The following is a 22106-nucleotide window of genomic DNA, read 5'->3' on the forward strand; positions in this document are numbered from 1 at the left end:
AAAACACATGTCATGTGATGGCTACATGGCCAGTCCATTGGCATGCTGGCTACAGAAAACATGTATCACGTTACAGCTACCAACTGTTGCAGTGGCGTCATTGCTCTTGCACAGAAGTGGGTTTACCAAGCCACTGACTGGCAATGTGCTGATCAAATCCATTATAATATAAACCAATGAAAGATATTGTATTATAGTTTACTTTGAGAAACTACTAAATGCAGATCCTACATTCACAAACAACCAATGACCTTAATAGGTCAGCCAACACGCACGCACCCACACACACAAAGCTTCAGTTCTATTCTAGTATCAGCAAATATCTCATTACAGAAAAAAGAACATAAGTCTTAACTGAGCTAAGACTGCACTGAAAAAGAATCTGTTTTATTCTTTAAATACTTAAAATATGACTCTGAAGAATGTATTAACAAATTATGCATATATTTACTTTATACCGAATGGAACAGTTGAGCCTTAAAACTGATTGTTCTTTCAGTATAAGCCACTAGTTTTGACTTGTCACCAGTCTGTATCCACAGTGCACAGCTGCATGTGAATTAAATGCTTGTTTATTGTAATGGAAGAGATTGTCAGAGCCTGAGTTATTCAGTTTACCTGAGAGAAGGCACATCAGCAATTAGAGAACATTGTTCCCTTTCTCACATTATCTACACTTTATTTTCTTCTAAGTAGTTAGTAGAGCATGGATGCTAACATGTCATCTGTAACTGATTTTACAGAATGTGCCAGTTAAGGGTACACTTTTAAAATCTTTTATAATGATCTACTGTCACTGGACACGAATACATACAAATATACACTGTACTCTGGTTGTGTTCGAGACTTGAATAAGAAAGAAAAACAGATGGTAATTTAGGAACACCAGTTTGATTTCATACATATTGTAAAACCAGAGCTTAACTTTGAATATGTGACATAATATATAATTTAATAGGACAGAAACATGTATTTACTATGCCCACACTTGTTCTCAGTCTTGTAAGCATATACCCTTCATATCTCCATATATCCAAACTCTAAACTGCTTATTTCCTATAATTCACAAAACATTTATTATTTTAAGTAAATAATAAGACACATGTGTACAGTATCACTTTCTTGCAGAAGCCAGTATACATTATTAACATATGACACATCTGGTCTGAACAGAGATTCAAGTTTCTACCTTACTGTACATTCTACCTGAATCCTGAATCATTTTCTGCTTGTTGTGCTCTTGAGAAATCTGGCTACAGTTATCTATAAAGAGAAATGATTTTGACAGTGGTTCAGTGTATGGTGCAGGTGGATTACCAACCATTTCAATATGTGGATGTGTTTCTTGATCATGGATATGTGAAGCTGTCAAACTTATCGCCGAATGCAGGTCTAACCCAGGGTGTGAATGTGACAAAGAACGGAGAGAGGCTGGTGGGGGTGGCATGTCTGTGGATGAATCAATGTTACCAACTTCGGGTAAAATGTTTGTGTCATGGGCATCTGTATTGCAGCATAGGTTACCATCTATTGTTATGCTGTAGGGACGCCGATGGGGAACAACTAAAGCAGTTTTGTTCAAGTCTCTTATACAGATATTATCATTTAAAGCTGCAGGGGGAATGGGATATTGCTCGAGAGACTGTGGCACCATATCTCTGTCAGGACTGTGAATGAGGTTTCCACTTGCATAACTGTGATTTTCAGTTTCCTTTGTATGACTACCCAGCTCAGTGACATGTTCAAAAGTCTGTTCACAGACTTGAAAAGAGTATACACATGATAACGCACTATCTGGAGTGTCTTCTTGTGCAGCATTATGAATATTTAGATGTTTTGTAAGACTGTCCTGGTAGCGGAAAGATTTACTACAAACATGACACCGTAGAGGTCTACAGCCATTGTGCACAGGAGAATGTAATGAAAGTTGTGTTTCAGACTGAAAGCCTTTATGACACACATTACAGCTGAAAGTTGTTTCTTTTTCTTCTGTCTCCTTATGTGACTGGATGTGCTTGTTAAGTGTACTTCTGGTTGCAAACTTCCTGCTACAGACAGAGCACTGATGTCGACGCTCACCAGTATGAGATGTAATGTGTTGGCGCAGCGCATCTGGACGCATGAACTTCTTGCCACAGGTTGAGCAACAGTGCGGACGTTCGCCTGTGTGCGCACGCCGATGGTAGATAACGGTGCTGCGGCCCGCAAAGCGTTTGTTGCAGATTTCACAAGAGTAAGGTCGTTCTCCAGGTTCAATATGTTCCACCCGTGTGTGCGATTCAAGTCTGCTTTTTGTTTTAAATGTCCGTGGACATTTTCCACACAGGAATGGCTTTGCACTTCGCACATCTTTTGAATTGTTGTGTACCTACAACAGAGACATATATATATAAAAGGAAGAAAAATTATGTTTTGTTTGTGATTGCACATGGTATCATATTTGTACTTGAGAATTAAAAACAATGGAGTGAGACTGTTTCCTTAACAGGAATCATGTAACCAACCTGGATGGTTGGTAAATGCTCAGGTAGACTCACAGAATGTATGAATATATTCTCTGGTTCATCACATATTACATGTAAAAATTTATGAGTAGTGGTGTTTTACATGTGCACAACTAATCAGTGATATCTCTCTGGATGGTTAGGTTAGAACAACATGTACACTACACTCTGGAACCTTTCTTTGCAGAATAACATGAAAGATATGAGTTATGCTTATGCTGAACTGTAAGTGTCCCTGTGCTTAACTAATTAAGCACCATGCCACGAAAACATATGGGGGGGAGGTGAATGCATAGTGCACAGAACCAGGTTTTCTTGACCTCAGGACTACTTGCACATGAGTGGTCAGCTTCACACCCCATAGAAAGAGACCCCAGTACCCACCGGATAGGAGGCTGGGTGGGCCCCAGAACTGGTCTAGACAACATGGAGAAGAGAAAATTATCTCCCCCAGTAAGAATTGAACTCCGACTCGTGGGTCATCCAGCCTGTAGCCGGTCACTATACTGACTGTGCTATCCTGGCTCCATATGCTGAACTGTGGTGTACTGGCCTTATGCAGGAACTGTTAAACCATAGAGGCCTAGGGGCACATGTGCAACGTGAGAGTTGTGAATTGTATTGGTGTGTTGCTAGGCGAAAACTCTGTGAATCCTTGGATTGCACAACAGGAAGTGAGAGTGACATCACATACCCCACTCATCCCGTAACTATGCAACGCTCGATAAACACCCCTCAACGCTAGGCTGTGACATCACGCAACAGGGGAGTCCATGCAGAGACTATTGCTAGGCAATTGGTAAACACAACATCACTCAACAGTTGTAGCTATCACATAACTGTTTTCTGTGTTGTCAGTGCGGAAGCTACATAATGAGGAGTATTCGTCAGTGTTGAACCAGAGAGAGAGTTACCAGTATTGAGTAGGAGTAGTCAGCATGAGCTGACGTCCAGCAGCTACGAGTTGTTATTGGGTACAGCAGGAGAAGTAATTGTGATACTGCAGATGGCAGTAATTGTTAAATTGTGAGCTGTGTAAGTGTAAGAGCGAGTGTGCAATAAATTCGCTAGATCCAAAATGGCGTGAAGTTATTTGACGCGTCACCTACAGCAACATGTGAGAATACATTTCTTCTATCGATAAACAGTAAGACAGGCTAATCACACTCCTTGGCATTCCTTACAGCATTAGAAAAAAATGCCTCATACTTGTCATTCTGTATTAGGGCCTATAATGTAGGACAGATTTTGTTTTATATTTTATATGGGAGACTTTCACTAATATTCATCAGGAAATTCAATTTTCAACCATGCTGATCCCTAATAAAGTTTGGTTTACATAAGGCTATAAATGGACTTCATACATATCATCCACAATTTCACAGATATTCTTGAAACTTTATATGGAAGACTTACTCCAAAATTTGAGTACAATTTGAGATTTTCAGCCAGGTTGAGCAGTAATAAAGCCTAGCTTACATATCACAAAAACTGTTCTAGAGATTATGCTGAAATTCAGTATGTCAAGATTTTCACTGAACATAGTTGCACAATTCTGATTTTCAGCCATACTCATCCATGATGAAGCGTAGTTTCCATAAAACCATAACTGTCTGTTGTGTTGTGACGGTCAATAAAAGAGTTGTATAACTGGAATTTTCCATGCATTCCATAAACCTCTCCACAGACTATGCTGAAATTTTGTAATTCTGAAACTATCATTAATTTGTATTTCATTATTCCCAGTTGTAAGTAAGGATACCATTGATAATGTTGTGTAACCTTGTTTTCCTCCAAAGATTTGATCATAGAATCAACACATTCTGGAGGACCCAGACAATTAAATCCATGTTATTACTTTAGATGGACAAATTGTTGGGTTACTTAATGATACTTCAAGTGCCCAGGTTAGTGTCAAATAACAGGAAGTCTGTTAATACCAAATATGAAATCATGGGTGTAAGAGCACAATCTATTTCGAGGTGCTATTTAAGTATCTGCTGTGAAGGCCTGAGGGACACAGACATAACGGCCAATCTTGGAGCTGAGCTTCACATGCAAGACCTCCTGACAGCAAAGCAGGGGGTAGAAACCAATCAGCTATTACATTTGGCCTGTGATTAAAGAACTTAGGGAAAATTAGCATCAATTAAAGACTGTTATATTGATGTGATATAATTTTAAGTGCTGGAAGACACAACTTTCTAAAAACATGACAAGGTCAGTGACATAACTGTCAATACTTTTCATGGCTGAATGGGTTTTGCATTAAGAGTGTGGGACACCTGCACTAGGCAGTTCAGATTATCTCAACGTAACTGCGGGATAATGTCAAAAGGACATGACAGGAGCAAAGACATATTTCAATCCCAAAGAAATTATGACATCAAAATTAAACTAACTGTAAGATGAATTGTGGAAACTCTTTTTTCTCCTAGAGACATTCACATAGAAGTAAATTCAATGACAGCAAGGTGTCAGGTCTCATAGCAATGACTGTGACACAGTACATGTATAGCACAGCAGATCACTATCAACGTTTGAGAGGAATGTGCTGCCACCATCAGGGTAGAAGATGGAGATAGCATGTTCCTTCAAAACACTGGTAATGATCTACCACACTAATAAGACCAGATCCCACAAGACAGTAATCTTCACTCATGAAGTCTATCCTACTCAGGCAACAAAAGAAATTGGTTTTTAACATTTTGTGCCATAATCCAGTGGTATGCCAAACTGACTTACTTGCAAATACTATATCAGGAACACAAATGCAGTAAACCTCTACTCTAAGAGCCTCTCCATAACAAAACCTCCAATGCACAGTTAAGTTTATCCATATCAAATATGAGTCATAAAAGTTTATGAGGTACCAACTCCATATCTTACGCAATGCACTTTCTTCCTACATCTGGGATTCACCATACCTCATCACTCAGCCATCTCATTCAGCATAAATGCTCAAGCTGTTAATACATCACTGAACAATCTCGGACAATAAAATCCACTAACACCAAAGCTCCCATCATTGGACATGATGCTAGGCCACTTCAATCCACTTCACACTGTCACAAACTGCTTTTTATAAAAAATCCATTTTAATATTATATTCTGATTCTCAGTCTCCCAGTCTCATAATATTAAATTATTATGTATTAATATGTTCATATTATATATTAATACTAGCTTGACCATAAATAAACAAAGAATGTTCTACAGTCTGGCAAAACATGGTATATCAAAGATCTTAAACAGCATCCAAATATAGAGTAACTTGGAATATACATAATAAGGAGCTATAGACAACCTCTTCAAAGAAACTAGCACATTACAAAATATTTTGAAGAATCCTGGGCGGGAATGGATTCATTGAATAAGGCTCAGTTTTGAGCTCTTGTGAACAGCAATAAACCTTCAGGTTCCATAAAAGCAAGGAAACTTTTCAAAGAGCTCAATAATTATTACCTTCTCAAGACAGACCCTGTTCCATGGACATAGTTTGGTAGTTATATAAAGAAATCCCATGCAATAAAGTCCCAACAATGGATTCCCTGAATTTCTCTTCACAGACCATACCAACATACCTTCATGTGACGGATCAGATGGTTCTTTTGTATGAAACCTTTGCCACATATTTCACACTGATAGCTTCTGCAGCCAAGATGTGTGCCTGTGACATGAACTCTCAATGCAGATGCAGTAGAGAAGCATTTGTTGCAATGATGGCAGCAGTGGGTCTTCTCATGTGACTTGACATGCGTCCACAAGGCATGGCGTGTGAAGCTCTTCCCACACACTTCACACATGGAGTCTTTCTTCTCATCAGCATCTGCATGAGTCTTCCTGTGGTGATTCAACCCAGTGCGGCCAACAAAAGTCTTATGGCATATCAGACACTCAAAAGGTTTGTTGCCAGTATGTGTCCTGATATGTTCCTCTAGATATTCCTTTCTTGAAAATGACTTATTACATACAGCACATTCAAACATCCTGCCTTTATCCTTGGCATGAATATCAGCATGCTTCCGAAGTGCACTCTTTGCTGCAAAAGCACGGCCACACTGTTTGCAAGAGAATGGTTTAGAACCAGTATGTATGCGAACATGAAGTTTCATCTGACTTGGTCTATCAAATCCTTTCCCACAGTAACTGCACTTCATAACTCTTCCATTTGGGTGAATGATTAAATGCTCCCTCAGCTGTTTCCGTGATTCAAAATTCTCACTGCATGTATAACATGTTAAAACAGAATCCCTATCTCTCCATCTCTTATGAGGTTTGTTTTCTCCTGCCTCATCATGTGCTTCTTCTGTTGCTCCATCCTCATCTGGCATACTGCTTCCCTCTGCTGTATCATCCTGTGGTAGAGAAACAGAATTGCAGTAGGGCATAAAGTTATTCGACTTGACCCAGGGCCATAGTGCGGCTGGAAGGATTAGGTCAATTGAATAATCCAATCACCTCATCAGGAATCGAACCCATGACCTTCCAGCTTGTAGCATAGTGCTTCAACCAACTAAGCTACTGCATGCCCCAGTTTGAATATGTGAAGAATAGAATTTTAATTATACTTGAATTCATATTCATATATATTCCCAATTCCATAGCTCCAGAGGGGCTAAAATGCCATTGGATGTGGAACAAGTCCCATACATGCATAATTTCAAAAACGATTGAAACCAGTCAACACAATAACTTTTCTTATACATGATCGGACAAATTATATAAACATGCAAGATAGCCACAATATTTACATACAAATAGTACATTTAAAAAACATAAAGTTGACATCTTACAATCAAAATAAACAAAATTTACAGTCATAAAATCAGCAATTTCAATACTTTAGATATAGTCAAATTTCAAAATTCTTATTTATGACAATAGTATTCCTCCACAGTGTAGAAAGATTTGGTTGTCAGGAAATTCTCTAATGTAACTTTAGATTTAGGAATATCATACGATATTTGTTTAAGAGTTGATGGAAGGTGACTGTAAAGTTTAATACCAGAGCACTGTACTCCTTTCTGGCAAACAGCCAGATTTACCACTGGAAAATGCAAATCACAATTAGATCTTGTATTAAAAGTATGAACATCCAAGTTCATTTTAAATAAATCTTTATTATTAACAATAAATATTAATAAAGACAATATATACTGAGAGTAGAACGGTAAAATAGACAGTTCCTTAAATAAATTTCAACAAGAATCCCTGCTGCCGGAATTTGTAATGATTCTTACGTGTATTATCCTTTTTTGGATTTTAAATATAATTTCAGAGTGAGTTGAGCTACCCCAAAATATTATACCGTATGAGATAATTGAATGGACTAATGAGAAGTAAACAACTTTTAAGGTCTCCAAAGACAATAACGGTTTCAAAAATCTAATTACATATGATACTTTATTTAGTTTAGGTATCAATTGTTCAATATGAGTACGCCATGATAAATTTTTATCAATTATTAAACCTAAATATTTTATGGTCTGTACATTAGTTATTTGTCTCTTTCCATATGATATATTTAAGTCAGCTGCATTAGTGTTTTTAGTTAAAAATTGAAGGAAATAAGTTTTTCCAGATTTAATGATAATAAATTGCTATGAAACCATCTATTTAATCTTTCTATGGCAGTATTTATCTCTCTTTCAAACATTTGGATATCAGGGTTTGTAATTATCAGACTGGTATCATCAGCATATAAGACAGGGTTTGAGATGTCAGATATTATATTAGGCATATCATTAACATAAAAGAGAAAGAGCAAGGGACCAAGTATGGTCCCCTGAGGGACTCCAACAGTAACAGGGTCCCATCTAGAGTAGCAATTACTTGAGTTAACATTAACTAACACACACTGATATCTGTCTTGTAGATAGGATTTTATTAAGTTATAAGCTGTTCCTGTAATCCCATAGAATTCCATTTTGAACAACAAAATATCATAATTAACACTATCAAATGCCTTATGAAGATTGCAGAAAATATCCCCAACTAATAATTTACTATTTAATGCTGTTAAGATATTATTAAGTGATAAGACGGGCAACCTGTCGACGATGCTTCCCTAAAGCCAAACTGTTCATTAACAAGACTATAACTATCCTTTATATGTTGATATAATCTATAATAGAGTACTTTTTCAAAAATCTTAGAGAGTGATTTGAGGAGCAAAACAGATCTATAATTAGATGTGTCATGGTGGCGAGTTTGTCACCCTTACACACCAGCCACTCTTTACCACCAGGAAGATTCCTAGTACTCACTTCTGTTAGAGGCTGACTCGACCCAGGGCCACAGTGCAGCTGGAATGATGAGATCAATTGAAAAATTAAATGACCTCATCAGGGATCGAACCATGACCTTCCAGCTTGTACCATAATGCTTCAACCAACTAAGCTACTGCATGCGACAGTTTGAATATGTGAAGAATAGAATTTTAATTATACTTGAACAAATAGCATTAATCCTGAAGATGACGACAAATATTGAATACTTCCTTAAACATATTTTCATCAGATATGACATATCAGTCACCAGCTAGCATCACAACATCCAAATTCAGTACCCTTACATATTACTCTGACCAGAAAACTTACTGACAGTAGTGTTTATCCTGCAGAGGTGATGGTTATTCAATCGTACAAGAAATTTCTCATCATTCTAGACTTGTTTTAATTATCAAAAATTCTATCTGTGGTTACTATGCCAAGCCACTTCAGCATAGTTCACATCCTGATAACTTACTTCCCTGAGATCCATTTTAAGCACAGCCACATTGCGAACAACAGAACAACAGGGATCCCTTCGCATACAAATACATATAAGCATTAAACCCTCTATCTACGAGAACAAAACTAGCTGGGCACAACACAAGACAGAATATCTGCCGACCAACCCTTACACAATGAAAGAAGTAACTCAATGCTACAGAGATTCTGAGAAGGGCCCCTTCATGTTGCATCGACCTGCAACTTATCAACTTATTATAACAAAACGTGATGATCCCAAAAAATACTCCTAATTTTAAGCTTACCTTAGAAGCAACTCTATATCTCAGGTGTAACTTCAGTAGTTAATTTTCAAAAATTTGGAAAATTTAGATCTTTAATATTTATCTTCAAGGACAAAAATACATTAACAACTATGTAATGTTAAAATCCAAACTATATACAAAGTAATTAGTCTTAATGTCTAAACAGAATCAAAAACTATATTATTAGCATATTTTTTGTGTATTTATTAGATATATTTAGTAGTTACAATGGCTGAGATATCTAAGGCACTGTGTTCAGGTCGCAGTCAACTTCTGTGGGCATGGGTTCGAATCCCACTTCTGACAAATTTTTAGGCCGCGCCATAGCTCAAGGGGATAGTCGCTGGCTTCCCACTGTGGCAGCCCGGGTTTGATCCCGGGTCTGGTCAAGTGGGATTTGTGGTGGACAAAGTGGCGCTGGGGCAGGGTTTTTCTGAGTACTTTGGTTTCCTCTGTCAATCTTCATTCCACCAACTGCTCCATAATCACCCTCACCTATCATCAGGGGCTGGTACAATAGGCCAGAAGTGGCCGCAGTACCAAGTGGACTCAGTCCCACCCCAACAAGCAATATAAAAAATATATTTAAAAATAAGGTAGTATTTGTTATCAAAAAATAAACAAACTGTAATAATATGGATCCATATTAAAATACAATTCAAGAACTAACACTGAATTCTTGTAAGTGCACCTGATGATGACCTCTTGAAGGTCAAAAGGTAGTGGAACACCTTTGCACAATAAACCAATGGTGATACATCAGTATCAATTTGTCTTAGTTTACATTCATAGATATTACCGTTGTTTAGACAGCCCTATTTGTGATATAATACACAACAGGATGCAGACCATAGATGTTAATTATCTTCCCCTTACAACCGGAACTTAAAACTAAAAGCCTTCATTTACTTCTTCTGCCATACAGTTCTCCCTCACTCTGACCTACCATAAGAAAGCTGCGAGACAAGTACAAACTGTGAAGCTCCTTGTTATGTAGATATCAGTACAGCCTCGTTAGTTCCTATGCATAAGGAGACATTTCAATTGAAATTCATGTATATAAAATTTCACTTAAGTGTAACAGCGTTTGGAAACCTCCAGTGCAATCTGAAGGATCCTGAATAAAGAAATCACATCTCTCTGGAGGAAACAAAGTTACCTTGCCTCACAAATTCTCATGGACACTTCCTGAATTAATAATTATATTAATTAGGTTTGCTTTTATTCTTTATTTTCCATAAATAAAGCTCAAGGGACAGTAAAAGTCTAACACCTCACTAGTCTATCATACATTAGCAGCATTGTTGTTCAGAACTGCATCACTCCTGTTCAGAGTGGTTCCCTTTTGCTGCTAGATATAATTCCATTATTGTTTACAACTGTTCAAGCAATCTGATATCCTGATGTGATCCTTCATTGTATGGATGAGCAAGAAGTCACATGGAGTGAAATCTGGTAAGTGGAGTGTTACAGGACCACCAACAGAGAGCACACCTGCGCATGCGTTTGTGTGTGTGTGTGTGTGTGTGTGGAGGAACACAATGTCACAGCATCAGATCCACAAACCTGCTGCCTCAGATCCATAAACCTGCTGCCTCAGGATGTTCTTAGTCTTGGAAATAAGACTTCCGGTTGAGAGTGTGACCAATTTTCCATGCATTATCCCTTTGCATTCAAAGTAAAATTAACACTGTCTTGACTTTTGGTTTTGACATCTGCACTTTCTTGGTGTGGGGTGAGCCTGGAGATTTCCAGTGCATACTCTGAGCACCCGCTGATTTTTGTTCTCCTCAATTTCTTTTGCAAAGGACTGGCACAGGTGTCCCTCCTCCACCGCAGTTAGTCATTTGTGATGTTCCTGGGCACCATCTTTGCATCCTCAAATTTTCCATCAGAAGCTGTTGTACTGACGTACCAATCTGTTGAATATCTACCGATATTCAGTTCTCTTGCAGTCATTCTGACAGTAAAACATTGAACATTCTGCACCATTCTTCTCACCTTTTCAGTATTTACATACAGTTTTCATGTTGTCAGACAACCGAGTCACCCGTTAAAAGTCAATCTCTTCCCATCCTTCACTTATACTATTCAAGAATGTAGTTCTTGACATAATCTCTTCTCCACACACTTACTTTAACGTTTAAAATATTTATTACCCACTTTTGTGACAAGCAATCCAAATATTATGTAGTTTTTTGAGGTTCTCCCAGCCATGGTTATGAAGAGTACTATCTTCATATCCAAACATTACTTCAGTTAGAGCACAACTCTACATTTGCTTGACTTGTCAAGACAGTTTGAATCTTGGCCAGGTGACTGGACTGCCTGAGTAAGATTCTTTGTGCTCTTCTGACATCCCTCTAGGAAAAGGCTGGGGTAGTACCAGAAATTAGGTCATGACCACTTCCTTCCATATCCTTTCCAAAAATTATTCAGTAACGATCCTACCATCTGTTACTATACAGTCTGAGCCATTGACAGCATCATAAAATAAAACACAAATAAATGATAAACAGACAGAAATGTTAGATCAAGGGAAAGCAGTTATCTGTGCACTTCAGACTTAAGTTCATCTTCTTGCTTTAAATATTCTGATACTGATAATCAGAATGTGATTTTATATCTGAAGCCACAAAATAAAGTAAAAAAGGCAAAGCTATCCCTGTACCAGGCCATGAAGGCCCATAGGGTTGTGAGATGTTGAGGGTCCCACATTATCTAGACAATCGGCTCAAAGATGGCGGTAAGGTTGTCACCCTTACGCGCCAGCCGTGCTTTACTCCTCAGGAAAATTATTTAATTAATTCCTGGTACTCATTTCTGTTAGAGGCTGAGTCAACCCCAGGGCCATAGTGTGACTGGAAAGGTTAGGTCAATTGAAAAAAAAAAATCCAATGACCTCATTGGGACTTGAACCCGTGACCTTTCGGCTTGTAGCATAGCCCCTCAACCATCTACGCTACCATGTGCCACAAAATAAATGTACTAAATTGAATTACACTTGTTTACCTCAACACTAATTTCATTCTCATTTTTCAAGCTGTTCTGGTCTTCTTCCACAGGTGTTTCAGTTGGTATCTTCACACCTCCATGCTCTTCAAATGGTCCCTGTAATTATTTTAATGACACATTTAACAAATCACAGCATACAATTGCCATGGATTTAAATTTATATTTCAATGCACAGGGAAAATTAAATTTAAGTGTGACAACCTGGGGAATCTGAATCTCAGCTAAGAGCAACTAACTTAGATTGCGTTAAGATCACTGAAAACTGATGGATATATTCTTACTGTGTGAATAACAGGTTTAGATATAACACACACAACTGGTTGCATGAAATCATGCTTATGGCTAAACAGAGGTCAAGTTTACAAATTTGTGACTGCTGTTATTTCATAACAGCCCAAGTTCACGTTTCATAATGGTTAATCCAACATCATCCACAACTGCTACAGCAAAACTATGAAGTTTTCAAATAAAACAAGTCATAGTTCTTTGAACTTACCACTTCTTTGAAACTTCCTGTAGTTATAGAAGAAGAAACTTCTAAGCCAATGACATTCTCAAAGTTTCTGGAAGTTTGTACACTTCTGCTGCAGTCATCTTGTTGTGTATTTTCATCTCTCTCTATAACTTCTTCCTGATGTTCCATATTTGGATGGAGAATGCTTTCAGAAAAATATGTGTTTTGTTCTTCCACTGATTCACTGAATTCTGTCTTCTGTTTCATTATAGATGTTGCATTAGTTAAAATTTGACATGTTTCTGATTCAGAAATTGACAGCAAGCTAAAATCAATCCAATCTGACATGACCTGGCAGAAAACCTCTGTAGTCCCCGCAAACTCTGCCATTCCTTTGTATATATAATCTAGAAAAGCTCTTACATGCTGAGTTCGTAAGTCTTTGATGAGAACAAAAGCATCCTTCACATTATGCTGCAGACATCTGGTAAGGTTTTTGAAGTACATACTAAATGCACTTAGTACAACAATGTGAGCTGTGAAGCTGTGTTTGCCTCTGAGTAACGTTATATCAACCAAGTCTTCATAATCCAGAAAGTGCTGAAACATGTTTTGGAGTTGCACAGAATGTACATTCTGTTGAGATAAACAGTGAGAAGCCTTTATCCTACTGACAACATTTGAAGTAGAGCTGTTTCTGTGTATTTCAGACATTTTTTCAATCATAGGATTAATAGATATCAGTTTTCTACAAAGATTTTGAATACCTAATAGTTCAGCTGTGTCATAAATGGAATTAATGTTCCTTTCAAACACAGAAACACTTCCTCTGTAGCAGAATTCAAGAACGGCCTCCAGATCCTCACTCTTAACATTCTGAAGAATCAACACATATGGTTTCTTTTTATTCCTTTCACTGTGCTTGAGGAAAATGTTGAGCAAATGTCTACTGCATGCACCCAAAATACAAGAATGTGCAAAAGTCTGTGAAAAACTGTTTGTCACTAAAATCACATCACATTCTGTTGGATTAGACCGAGATTGCCACAGATATTGGAGGATCATTTCTTGGTGCTGAGGCCATGTAAAATAAGTCACATCCTCAGAACAATGGTTTCTTCCAGCTTCCAATATGCTGTCTAATCTTAGCAACCTGGTTGTTTTGTACCAGTCATTCAAACTGGATACAGGAACAGATGTTACACCTGTATAGATGTAACTAATAAGAAATTGTAAAAGAGATTCTTCAATGTCACTGATCAATACATAGCAATTTAGAATTTCATTTGTCAGAAATTCTTTAAGGTAGGAACTGTAACACGACAATATCACCCGATGAACTGGCACTTTCAGATTCCCTGTGACCAGCGTAGTGTCAGTTAATATATTTAATAATGTAAAGTCCTTTAATGTTGTCACCAAGTGATTAAAGTGATCTTCCCAATGGACGGCTTGAAATTGCATTGTTATGTTGTGACTGCTAAGTTGTCCTGTAGTAAACTGCATATTTATTGAATCCATTTTTTACATCTGTAAAAATAAACAAATCAGTAAACCTTTTAAAGATTTTCCACACCTTATTTTATTTTTCACTGCAATGGATCTGACTTGACATTTTGTGTATTAAGTGATCCAAAAAAATTATTTAAATTCTGATATTGTTATCTTTATATGACACAGAGCAACAGTGGATTTTTGTGAGATATGGTATAAACATCATGCCATTGGAGACTACTCTAACTTTGTTTAATTAACTATACCAATAAGGAACCATCCTAATTTCCAAGGTGGAAGCAACATCAGTAACAGCTATAATCCTGTAATCCATCCATTTTCTTATGAAGATTGACCATGGCAGGGAAAAACAAGCAATCACAACAGGGGGTTGGAGGGAGCATTCAGCTGAGGCCATAAGTTGTTGCCTAGCAGTGGTAAAATATGTCTGTATGCTATGCAGTTCAGTGCAGTGCAGTGTTGTCATGTTTTATCATTTCACTTACTCATGGAGCTGAGCCCTTCTTGAGAAGCTGCCAATTATGCAGCTGCTCAAGAACTTTCCAGCATTTTATGGAACCCGAAGGTTCATTACCATGTTCACAAGAGCTCTCCACTGGTCCCTATCCACAGCCAGATTGATCAAGTCCATACCACCCTAATCTATCTCTCTAAGATCCATTTTAATATTGTCCACTCATCTACGTTTTGGTCTTCCTAGTGGTCTCTTTCCTTCTGGCTTTCCCACCAATATCCTATACGCATTTCTCTTCTCCCCCATTCGTACTATGTGCCTGCCAATCTCATTCTCCTTGACTTGATCATTCTAATTATATTTAGGGAAGAGTACAATTTATGAAGCTCCTCATTATGCAGTTTTCTCCAAGCTCCTGTCACTTCATCTCTCTTCAGTCCAAATATTCTCCTCAATGCCCTGTTCTCAAACACCCTCAGTCTACGTCCTTCCCTTAAACTCAGAGACCACGTTCCACACCCATACAGAACCACATGCAAGATTATAGTTTTGTATATTCTAATTTTTATGCTAATTTTTAATTAGACAGCAGACAAGATGACAAAAGGTTCTGGACTGAATAGTAGCAAGCATTACCTGAGTTCAATATCCTCTTAATTTCCTCCTGAATCAGGTTTTGATTTGTTATGGTCATTCCCAAATGTCTGAACTATGCCACATTTTCAAAACATCTGTTACCTATCTTTATGTCATGATCTTGCACTGCACTCCGGTGACGAGACAGCAGCATATACTTAGTTTTCACTCTGTTTACTTCTAGACCAACCTTCTTCTTTATAGTATCTATGCTATCTCCCAACAGATTTATATCAGCATAGACCAGCACTTGCTATGTCCCATTTAATTTCAAACCCACCTGGTTTGCCTGCACCTTCCTAATGGCATATTCTGAAACAAAGTTGAAAAGCAATGATGATAAAGAATCTCCTTGTTTTAGACCATTCTGGAATCAAATAAATGTTTACCTACACAGATTTTACTATACGTTTCATTTAAACACACTAGTTTCATGGGTACCCCAAACTGTATGAGAATACTGTATGATACTTTCTTCATAACTGAATCACAGGATTTCCTGAAGTCTATGAATAGGTGATGTACTGTCTCATTGTACTCCCATTTTTTCTCCAGTATCTGACAAATGCAAATAATCTGATCGGTAGTTGATCTGTTATATCGAAACCCACTCTGATGATCCCCTATAATTTCATCTATATATGGACTTAACCTTGTCAGAAGAATATTGAACCAAATTTTGTATGAAGTCAGTAGCAGTGATATCCCTTGATAATTACTACAGTCAGTTTTATCACCCTTCTTGTGAACAGGTACAATAATAGACTCCTTCCACTGATCAAGTAATTTTTACTTGTGCCAAATAGAAGTAATTAGCGTATGGATCTTAGAACGTAATATTTTGCCTCCTGCTTGAATAAGTTCTGCCGGAATTTGAAAGCTACCTGGCAATTTATGCCTTTTCAATTTTGCAATAGCAATTTCAACTTCACAAGGGCTAGGATCAGGTGTATGTATTGCTACCTGCCTAACATCACTGACTCTATGTACATTCAATAACTGAGAGTAGTTCTTCCTCCGATCCAATATGTTGTGGGACTCTGCAAGCAGATCACCATTCTCATCCTACACTAAGTTACTTCTAGGTTGGTAACCCCTCTTAAAATAAGTTGTTCCTCTATACAGGTCTCTTTATGTTCTTGTTCTTATCTTTTGTTGCAAGCTCATCAATTTTGTCATCCACATATTTCCTCTTTTTATTCCTGAAATGCCTACTGGTTTCATGTGTTGTATTGTTCAGATTATCCCCATTTATTTAGCTTGGATCCTGTAACCACTGCAATTTGGATTGTTTCCTTTGGTCTAATAATTTTGAACATCCTTTGTCAAACCATGGCTTATGCTTCTTTAGTTCATAAAAACCTAGACTCTCGTTGGCAGAAATTTTTATATTCTCTCTAATAGTTTCCCAAGCTTTATTAACATCCACCTCAGTGTCTTAAGTTTTCCAAAGCTGCCAACCTATTTGAGATTTCAACAAGATATTGCTCCTTACCTTCTACCTCATTTAATTTCTGGATACTGAACCTCTCCATATGAACTCTGTGTATTGCTTGTTTACTCACTGCCAGTCTTTCCCTAAGCTCTGCCACAACCAGGTAGTGGTCAGAATCACATTCAGGGTAGCAGATTATTTTATCATTTATCCAAAGAAAATGAGTGGTTTGAAAAATGCTTACAGGTGATACATAAACACGGAATGAGAATTATATACAATATGTCACACAGAGAACAAAAACGAAGACCTAGCTCAAACTCTGCTGAATTCTTCAGTCAGTTGGTAACACAGTTGCCAGGTAGAAGACACCTCATGATGGCCATATACAGCCCAAACATGTTGTGAGGAAGTAGGGTGAGTAACAATAAGTAGCACTGGAGACAAAAATATATTGTATGAAATTAAAGAAACAATGCCACCTATCAAAATATCAAATCTCAACCATTAATGGGAAACATTATACTAACGCTGTTTTGGGATTCACAGGAAAGAGTCCTTAAGAATTATCAGGAAAAGTGTGTGACCAATAAATAGTGAACATTACAGTGAGATGCTCCATGATAAGCTGAAGCCAGTGGTTAGGAGTAACTGCAGAAGACACCTGTGCTGCATAACAATGCCAGCCCCCATGCTGCTGCCTACACTGTTGAAACACTCCAGAAGGTACACTCTGAAACCTCAGAACATTTGGTATGTGATCCTGACCTTGCTCTATCAAATTTGCACCTGTTCTAACCCCTCAGAGATGTTTAAATAGTTGTTATTTAGTCAGTGACCATGATTTGAAGTAGGCAGAACAGACATATATTTCTGCCTGGTCAAAAACACTTTTTTCTCATGGCATATATAAATCTGTGTAGCACTGGACAAGTGTACTGAAATGCAGGGGCCTCCATTGGAAAGTCATGAACTTGTTAGTTATGTATTGCTGTTAAAAGTTTAAAATGTGTTATTGTTTACACTGTTTAAGAAGTTTTTGTATGAGTAGATTAATCTAAAATACACTTAGTTACATGTATTAAACAGATCTGTGCTATAACAAACAAGTAAACAATAAATATCCAGGTGAAGAACAGCTACTCAGCTAATTATAGAGTGAAATGAGAAACAGAACATGTATAAGAATGCTGCTGAATGGCAGAACTGCTGTCAGTTTCCTTCATAATTAATTAAAGCACTGAGTACAACCTAAGCATTAGATTTATATCATGGTCGTTATTGCATCACGCTTCCTCCTCATATCCAACTCCATCGAACAGAGTCTTTCTAAACAAGCCAATACTTGTTCAGTCAGAAACATGCTAACCTTTTATGGAACACTAAAGCTCATTAGTATGTTCACAGCAGCCTGTCAATGGACCCTATGACAGTACATTTTAAAAGCTGTAGGATTTGAGGTTCTCATAGTGATGGTTATGAAGAGATCTATCTTCTGTGATATAACACCATGTAGTTCACTGAATGTCAACTGATGTTTAAGAGAAATTCATCACCACCTCCATCAGAGCTTGCTACCTGTTTCACATTGGTTCCTTGCTTGGCTTATTGTCCAATCCTGAAGATGGCAGCAATATCTTCCTCCAAAATGTCAGTTGACTTTCAACAGACTACACAGTATCATGTCTCAGAAGAGAGACCTCTCAAATTTTAAAAGTTACTTTGGTCTCCTGTTAATACATAAGTACTCTTAGTTCTTTAGGGTCAGCTTTAATATTATCCTCCTATCCATGGCTAGGTTTTCCACATGCCTTCCTCCTTGCTGGCTTTTAGCCTAAAATTTTGTATGCATTTCTCACCTCTTCTCTGTGTATTGCATGCCCTGCCCATCATCCTCTTTGACTCACTATGGTGTATTTCAGGTGTCCTCAAACTTTGTGATACACCAACCCCTTAATATAGTACAAAAATTTATGTGACTCTTCCTTCTCTGCTGGTCATCAAAAAGTACAGTTCTCTACACTGCTGCAGGTCCCTATTCAACTGTAATAGCTCTACAAAGCTCTCTACACGTTGAAATCTATAGAAAATCAACAAAAAGAAATTCACAAAATGTTTTACTGGCTGTTGTTACAGATTCTGAAAGCAACATACAAATCTGACTTGCCAAACTGTGCATGGATATAACTACAAAGGTAAGGTACAGATATCCATGTTTAACTAATTAAGCACCACGCCATGAAGACGTATGCAGGAGTTGATGCACAGATCCATGAATTCATGACCTCTGCACTAGCTACAAGTGAGTGGTCAGGTGTATGCCCCACCCGCTTTACCTTTGCAGGTAAGAGCTCCTGGTGCCCATCGGATAGGCGGCTGGTCTGGATCCTGTGGAGAGGAAAACAAACTTGCCCCTACCAGGACTCAAACTCCTAACCCTCAGCCATCCAGCCAGTTGTTATCCCAACTTGAGAACTCCATACACCTCCTTAGAGTAGGCTGCAAATGCCCAGGAGGTCATGACCCAATGAGTGAGAAATAAAATGGTGTAACCATTACTCTGGTAAATAAAACTTAATGCATATTCTGAAATACCAGTACTTCCATTCAGAACTATAAAGGTATCAATGTATTAAAAACACAGTCTTTACTATGGTTAACACTGTGTATATTCTGTGAAAAACAAACATGCATGAATATTATTATGGGCAAAACCCTGAGAAATTAAAACTAATTTTTGCATAATGCTGTCATCCCAGAGCACTGTCCCAGATGGCATGATGAGGGTACAGCTGACAGATCTGTGATACAAACACAGTTTTATCTGAATAAATCAAAATTCAGCTAAAGCATGCTCTACAGGGTACAGTGGTTATTCACCATTAAAGCAGCTGGTGCAGTACCAGTGAGGTAGAAGTGACACCCTTTATGATACTCTTATGATTCATTCAGATTATGAGAACTGATCTCTTTGCCATTCATGTGTAGTAGGTGTCTGAAACCAAATGAATAAACAAAAATCAAGTAGCTATCCTTTTATTCAAAGTACAACTTTTATGAAAACTAATCATAGCTACAGTCACATAACACAACAATAACTTTCTTCTGTAACCGATGACACACCCATTACGGTAAATCACACAGAGCCACTATCTTGTTCCTGTAAAAGTTTTAAAGTTTCTAATTCTTTTTTCTCCCGGATATTTCTTATACACTCTTCAATTTCTTCCCGGTGTGTTTTATTATCAGGCGGAAATACAGCTCTTCTAGTCTTTACAACCCAATTCTCAAAATATTCTGGTTGATTGAAATAATGGAACAGTGCCACTGGGAAAGTTATGTACAGGCCCATCTTGACAATTTCAAGCTTCCAGTCCCCCATTGTTTTTCAAAAACCTTGCAGTTTATTTTTAAAAATAAGTTTTGACTGATATTTTATCACAAAGGCCACAGTTAGAAACAAAACCCTTATGATGTCATGAACACGTTCAACTCGTTCTCAAACTTCCTGCAAGTACAAACATTAACAGAGTTCGTTAGCACCGGTTTGCAGGTAATATAATTACATAGTATATACTGTAACCAAAGAATGATATGTAAATGTTATGTGATGCTAAAATTTAATTCTAAATTTCAAATGCACTTGTCACTGGAAATGCATAATACTGTTGAAGTACAGAAGAGATGTTGATTCATGATGTCATGAAACAGTCAACCTTAAAAATATTACTAGAGTACTAACAAAAAGGATGTTTAGTTGACACTACTGGCTATTTATAATGTGCAGGCATTTTGAACGTCACATGGTGTAAAAATAAACATATTTTTCACCACTTTTACCCATGAAACACATGGCCCAATAAAACTGCAAAATAAAGTTCATAATTTGGAAGGGCTACTGATCTGTCATACCTGCATACATGTTTCAATAGGTCTTAGGCTACCTTAGATGGGGAATAACAGCACAATGCTACCACAGGCAGACTACTGTAGTTGCGGATTAGGTGGTCACTGTTAAAAAAAAGCTACAATACTTTTTTCACACTTCCTTTATATTAGGGCGGAACTGTTTTTCCCCCTCTAAAAAATGACAAAGTCTCTGTCCTTTATCAAAACAACCTAAAGCAATATAGCCAGTTTAATGGTTCCCAATTCAACAAAGAAATAATCAAATTAAATATTTCAGATTATCGGTGGTTTCATTAAAAAACGATAAACAATATTCTGAAACTTAGTTCTGTTGGATGTTCGAAATGCTTTATGTAAAATATGGATATTAACAACAGACTAAATCAGCACTTATAAGTCGGCTTTTACGTCACACGACATTTCCTCCTTTTTACATAAGATACACAAAAAATCAAAATGAATATTAACATTTCTTATATATCTCAATTACCTCGCGTGTATTTAATTGTTATTCTGATAAAATAGGAGAGGTTTCAAAATAAATCGATTACATAATTCAAACAACCTTAAACGCCATAGTACAGTTTACGGTGCTTTCACTTACAAGCACACCAATATAGTCCTAACAATTACACATTCTGTAGCTCGAATGTCCCTGTACTGCGACCGAGATTTGGTTCTAGAAGGCGCTGATGATGTGAATATATCGAAATATTTGCAAAAGACGACAATAGATGGCACAACAAGATTCGTAAACCACACATGCAAAAAAAAAAATGAAAACAAAGGAGTTATTTTGTGTGTTTGTTGTCCAGTATTCCATGTTGGCCGAAAGTAAACGGCATACCAAATATGTATTATGAGCTTTGTAATAGTACTTTCTAAACATTTTGATTTCATGCGATCTGAAGGTCACAGCTGACCAATACACGTTAAGGCACTAAATATTTACAAATAATTATTCTACAATCGTTTACTGGTGTGAAGGCAGAATGAATAAAGTTAAGTTTATCTTATTGCATACGAAATTACATACTTCATGCTTGTTAGAAATCGAATTTTTGTTCCAGTACTTCAACATATATGAGCCTCAGATATGGCAAAATTGCAAATAAATTTTAAGGAGAAAATATTGATTTGTTTTA

The 22106-nt window shown here is 37.3% G+C and overlaps 2 protein-coding genes across 12 annotated transcripts in view; both read right to left on the minus strand.

The window, feature by feature from the left end:
• Positions 1 to 350: 350 nt before the first annotated feature.
• LOC111868880 lies at positions 351 to 22102 on the minus strand. 6 transcript variants are annotated; one of them, XM_023859942.2, is made up of 9 exons: positions 21452 to 22102; positions 19933 to 20047; positions 19389 to 19551; positions 18912 to 19132; positions 15898 to 15929; positions 13055 to 14542; positions 12556 to 12654; positions 6089 to 6862; positions 351 to 2368 (listed from the first exon to the last, which is right to left on the minus strand). In XM_023859942.2, the coding sequence occupies exons 6-9, from the start codon at positions 14531 to 14533 to the stop codon at positions 1178 to 1180; spliced, it is 3543 nt and encodes a 1180-aa protein (XP_023715710.1). In that variant the 5' UTR covers positions 14534 to 14542; positions 15898 to 15929; positions 18912 to 19132; positions 19389 to 19551; positions 19933 to 20047; positions 21452 to 22102; the 3' UTR covers positions 351 to 1177. The 6 variants fall into 6 exon arrangements, with proteins under 6 accessions (XP_023715710.1, XP_033609106.1, XP_023715709.1 ...); XM_033753215.1 differs by lacking the exon at positions 19389 to 19551; XM_023859941.2 differs by lacking the exons at positions 15898 to 15929; positions 19389 to 19551.
• The window catches only part of LOC111868881 (uncharacterized protein PFB0145c), a 63826-nt gene continuing 62164 nt past the window's right edge, over positions 20445 to 22106 (minus strand). For all 6 annotated transcript variants that reach the window (XM_023859947.2, XM_033753217.1, XM_033753218.1 and 3 more), the window contains one exon: positions 20445 to 20560. The gene's annotated coding sequence lies outside the window, so the exon portion shown is untranslated. The remainder of the gene's footprint in view (positions 20561 to 22106) is intronic.

The sequence above is a fragment of the Cryptotermes secundus genome, unplaced genomic scaffold, assembly GCF_002891405.2.
Source record: "Cryptotermes secundus unplaced genomic scaffold, Csec_1.0 scaffold592, whole genome shotgun sequence".
Lineage (NCBI taxonomy): Eukaryota > Metazoa > Arthropoda > Insecta > Blattodea > Kalotermitidae > Cryptotermes > Cryptotermes secundus.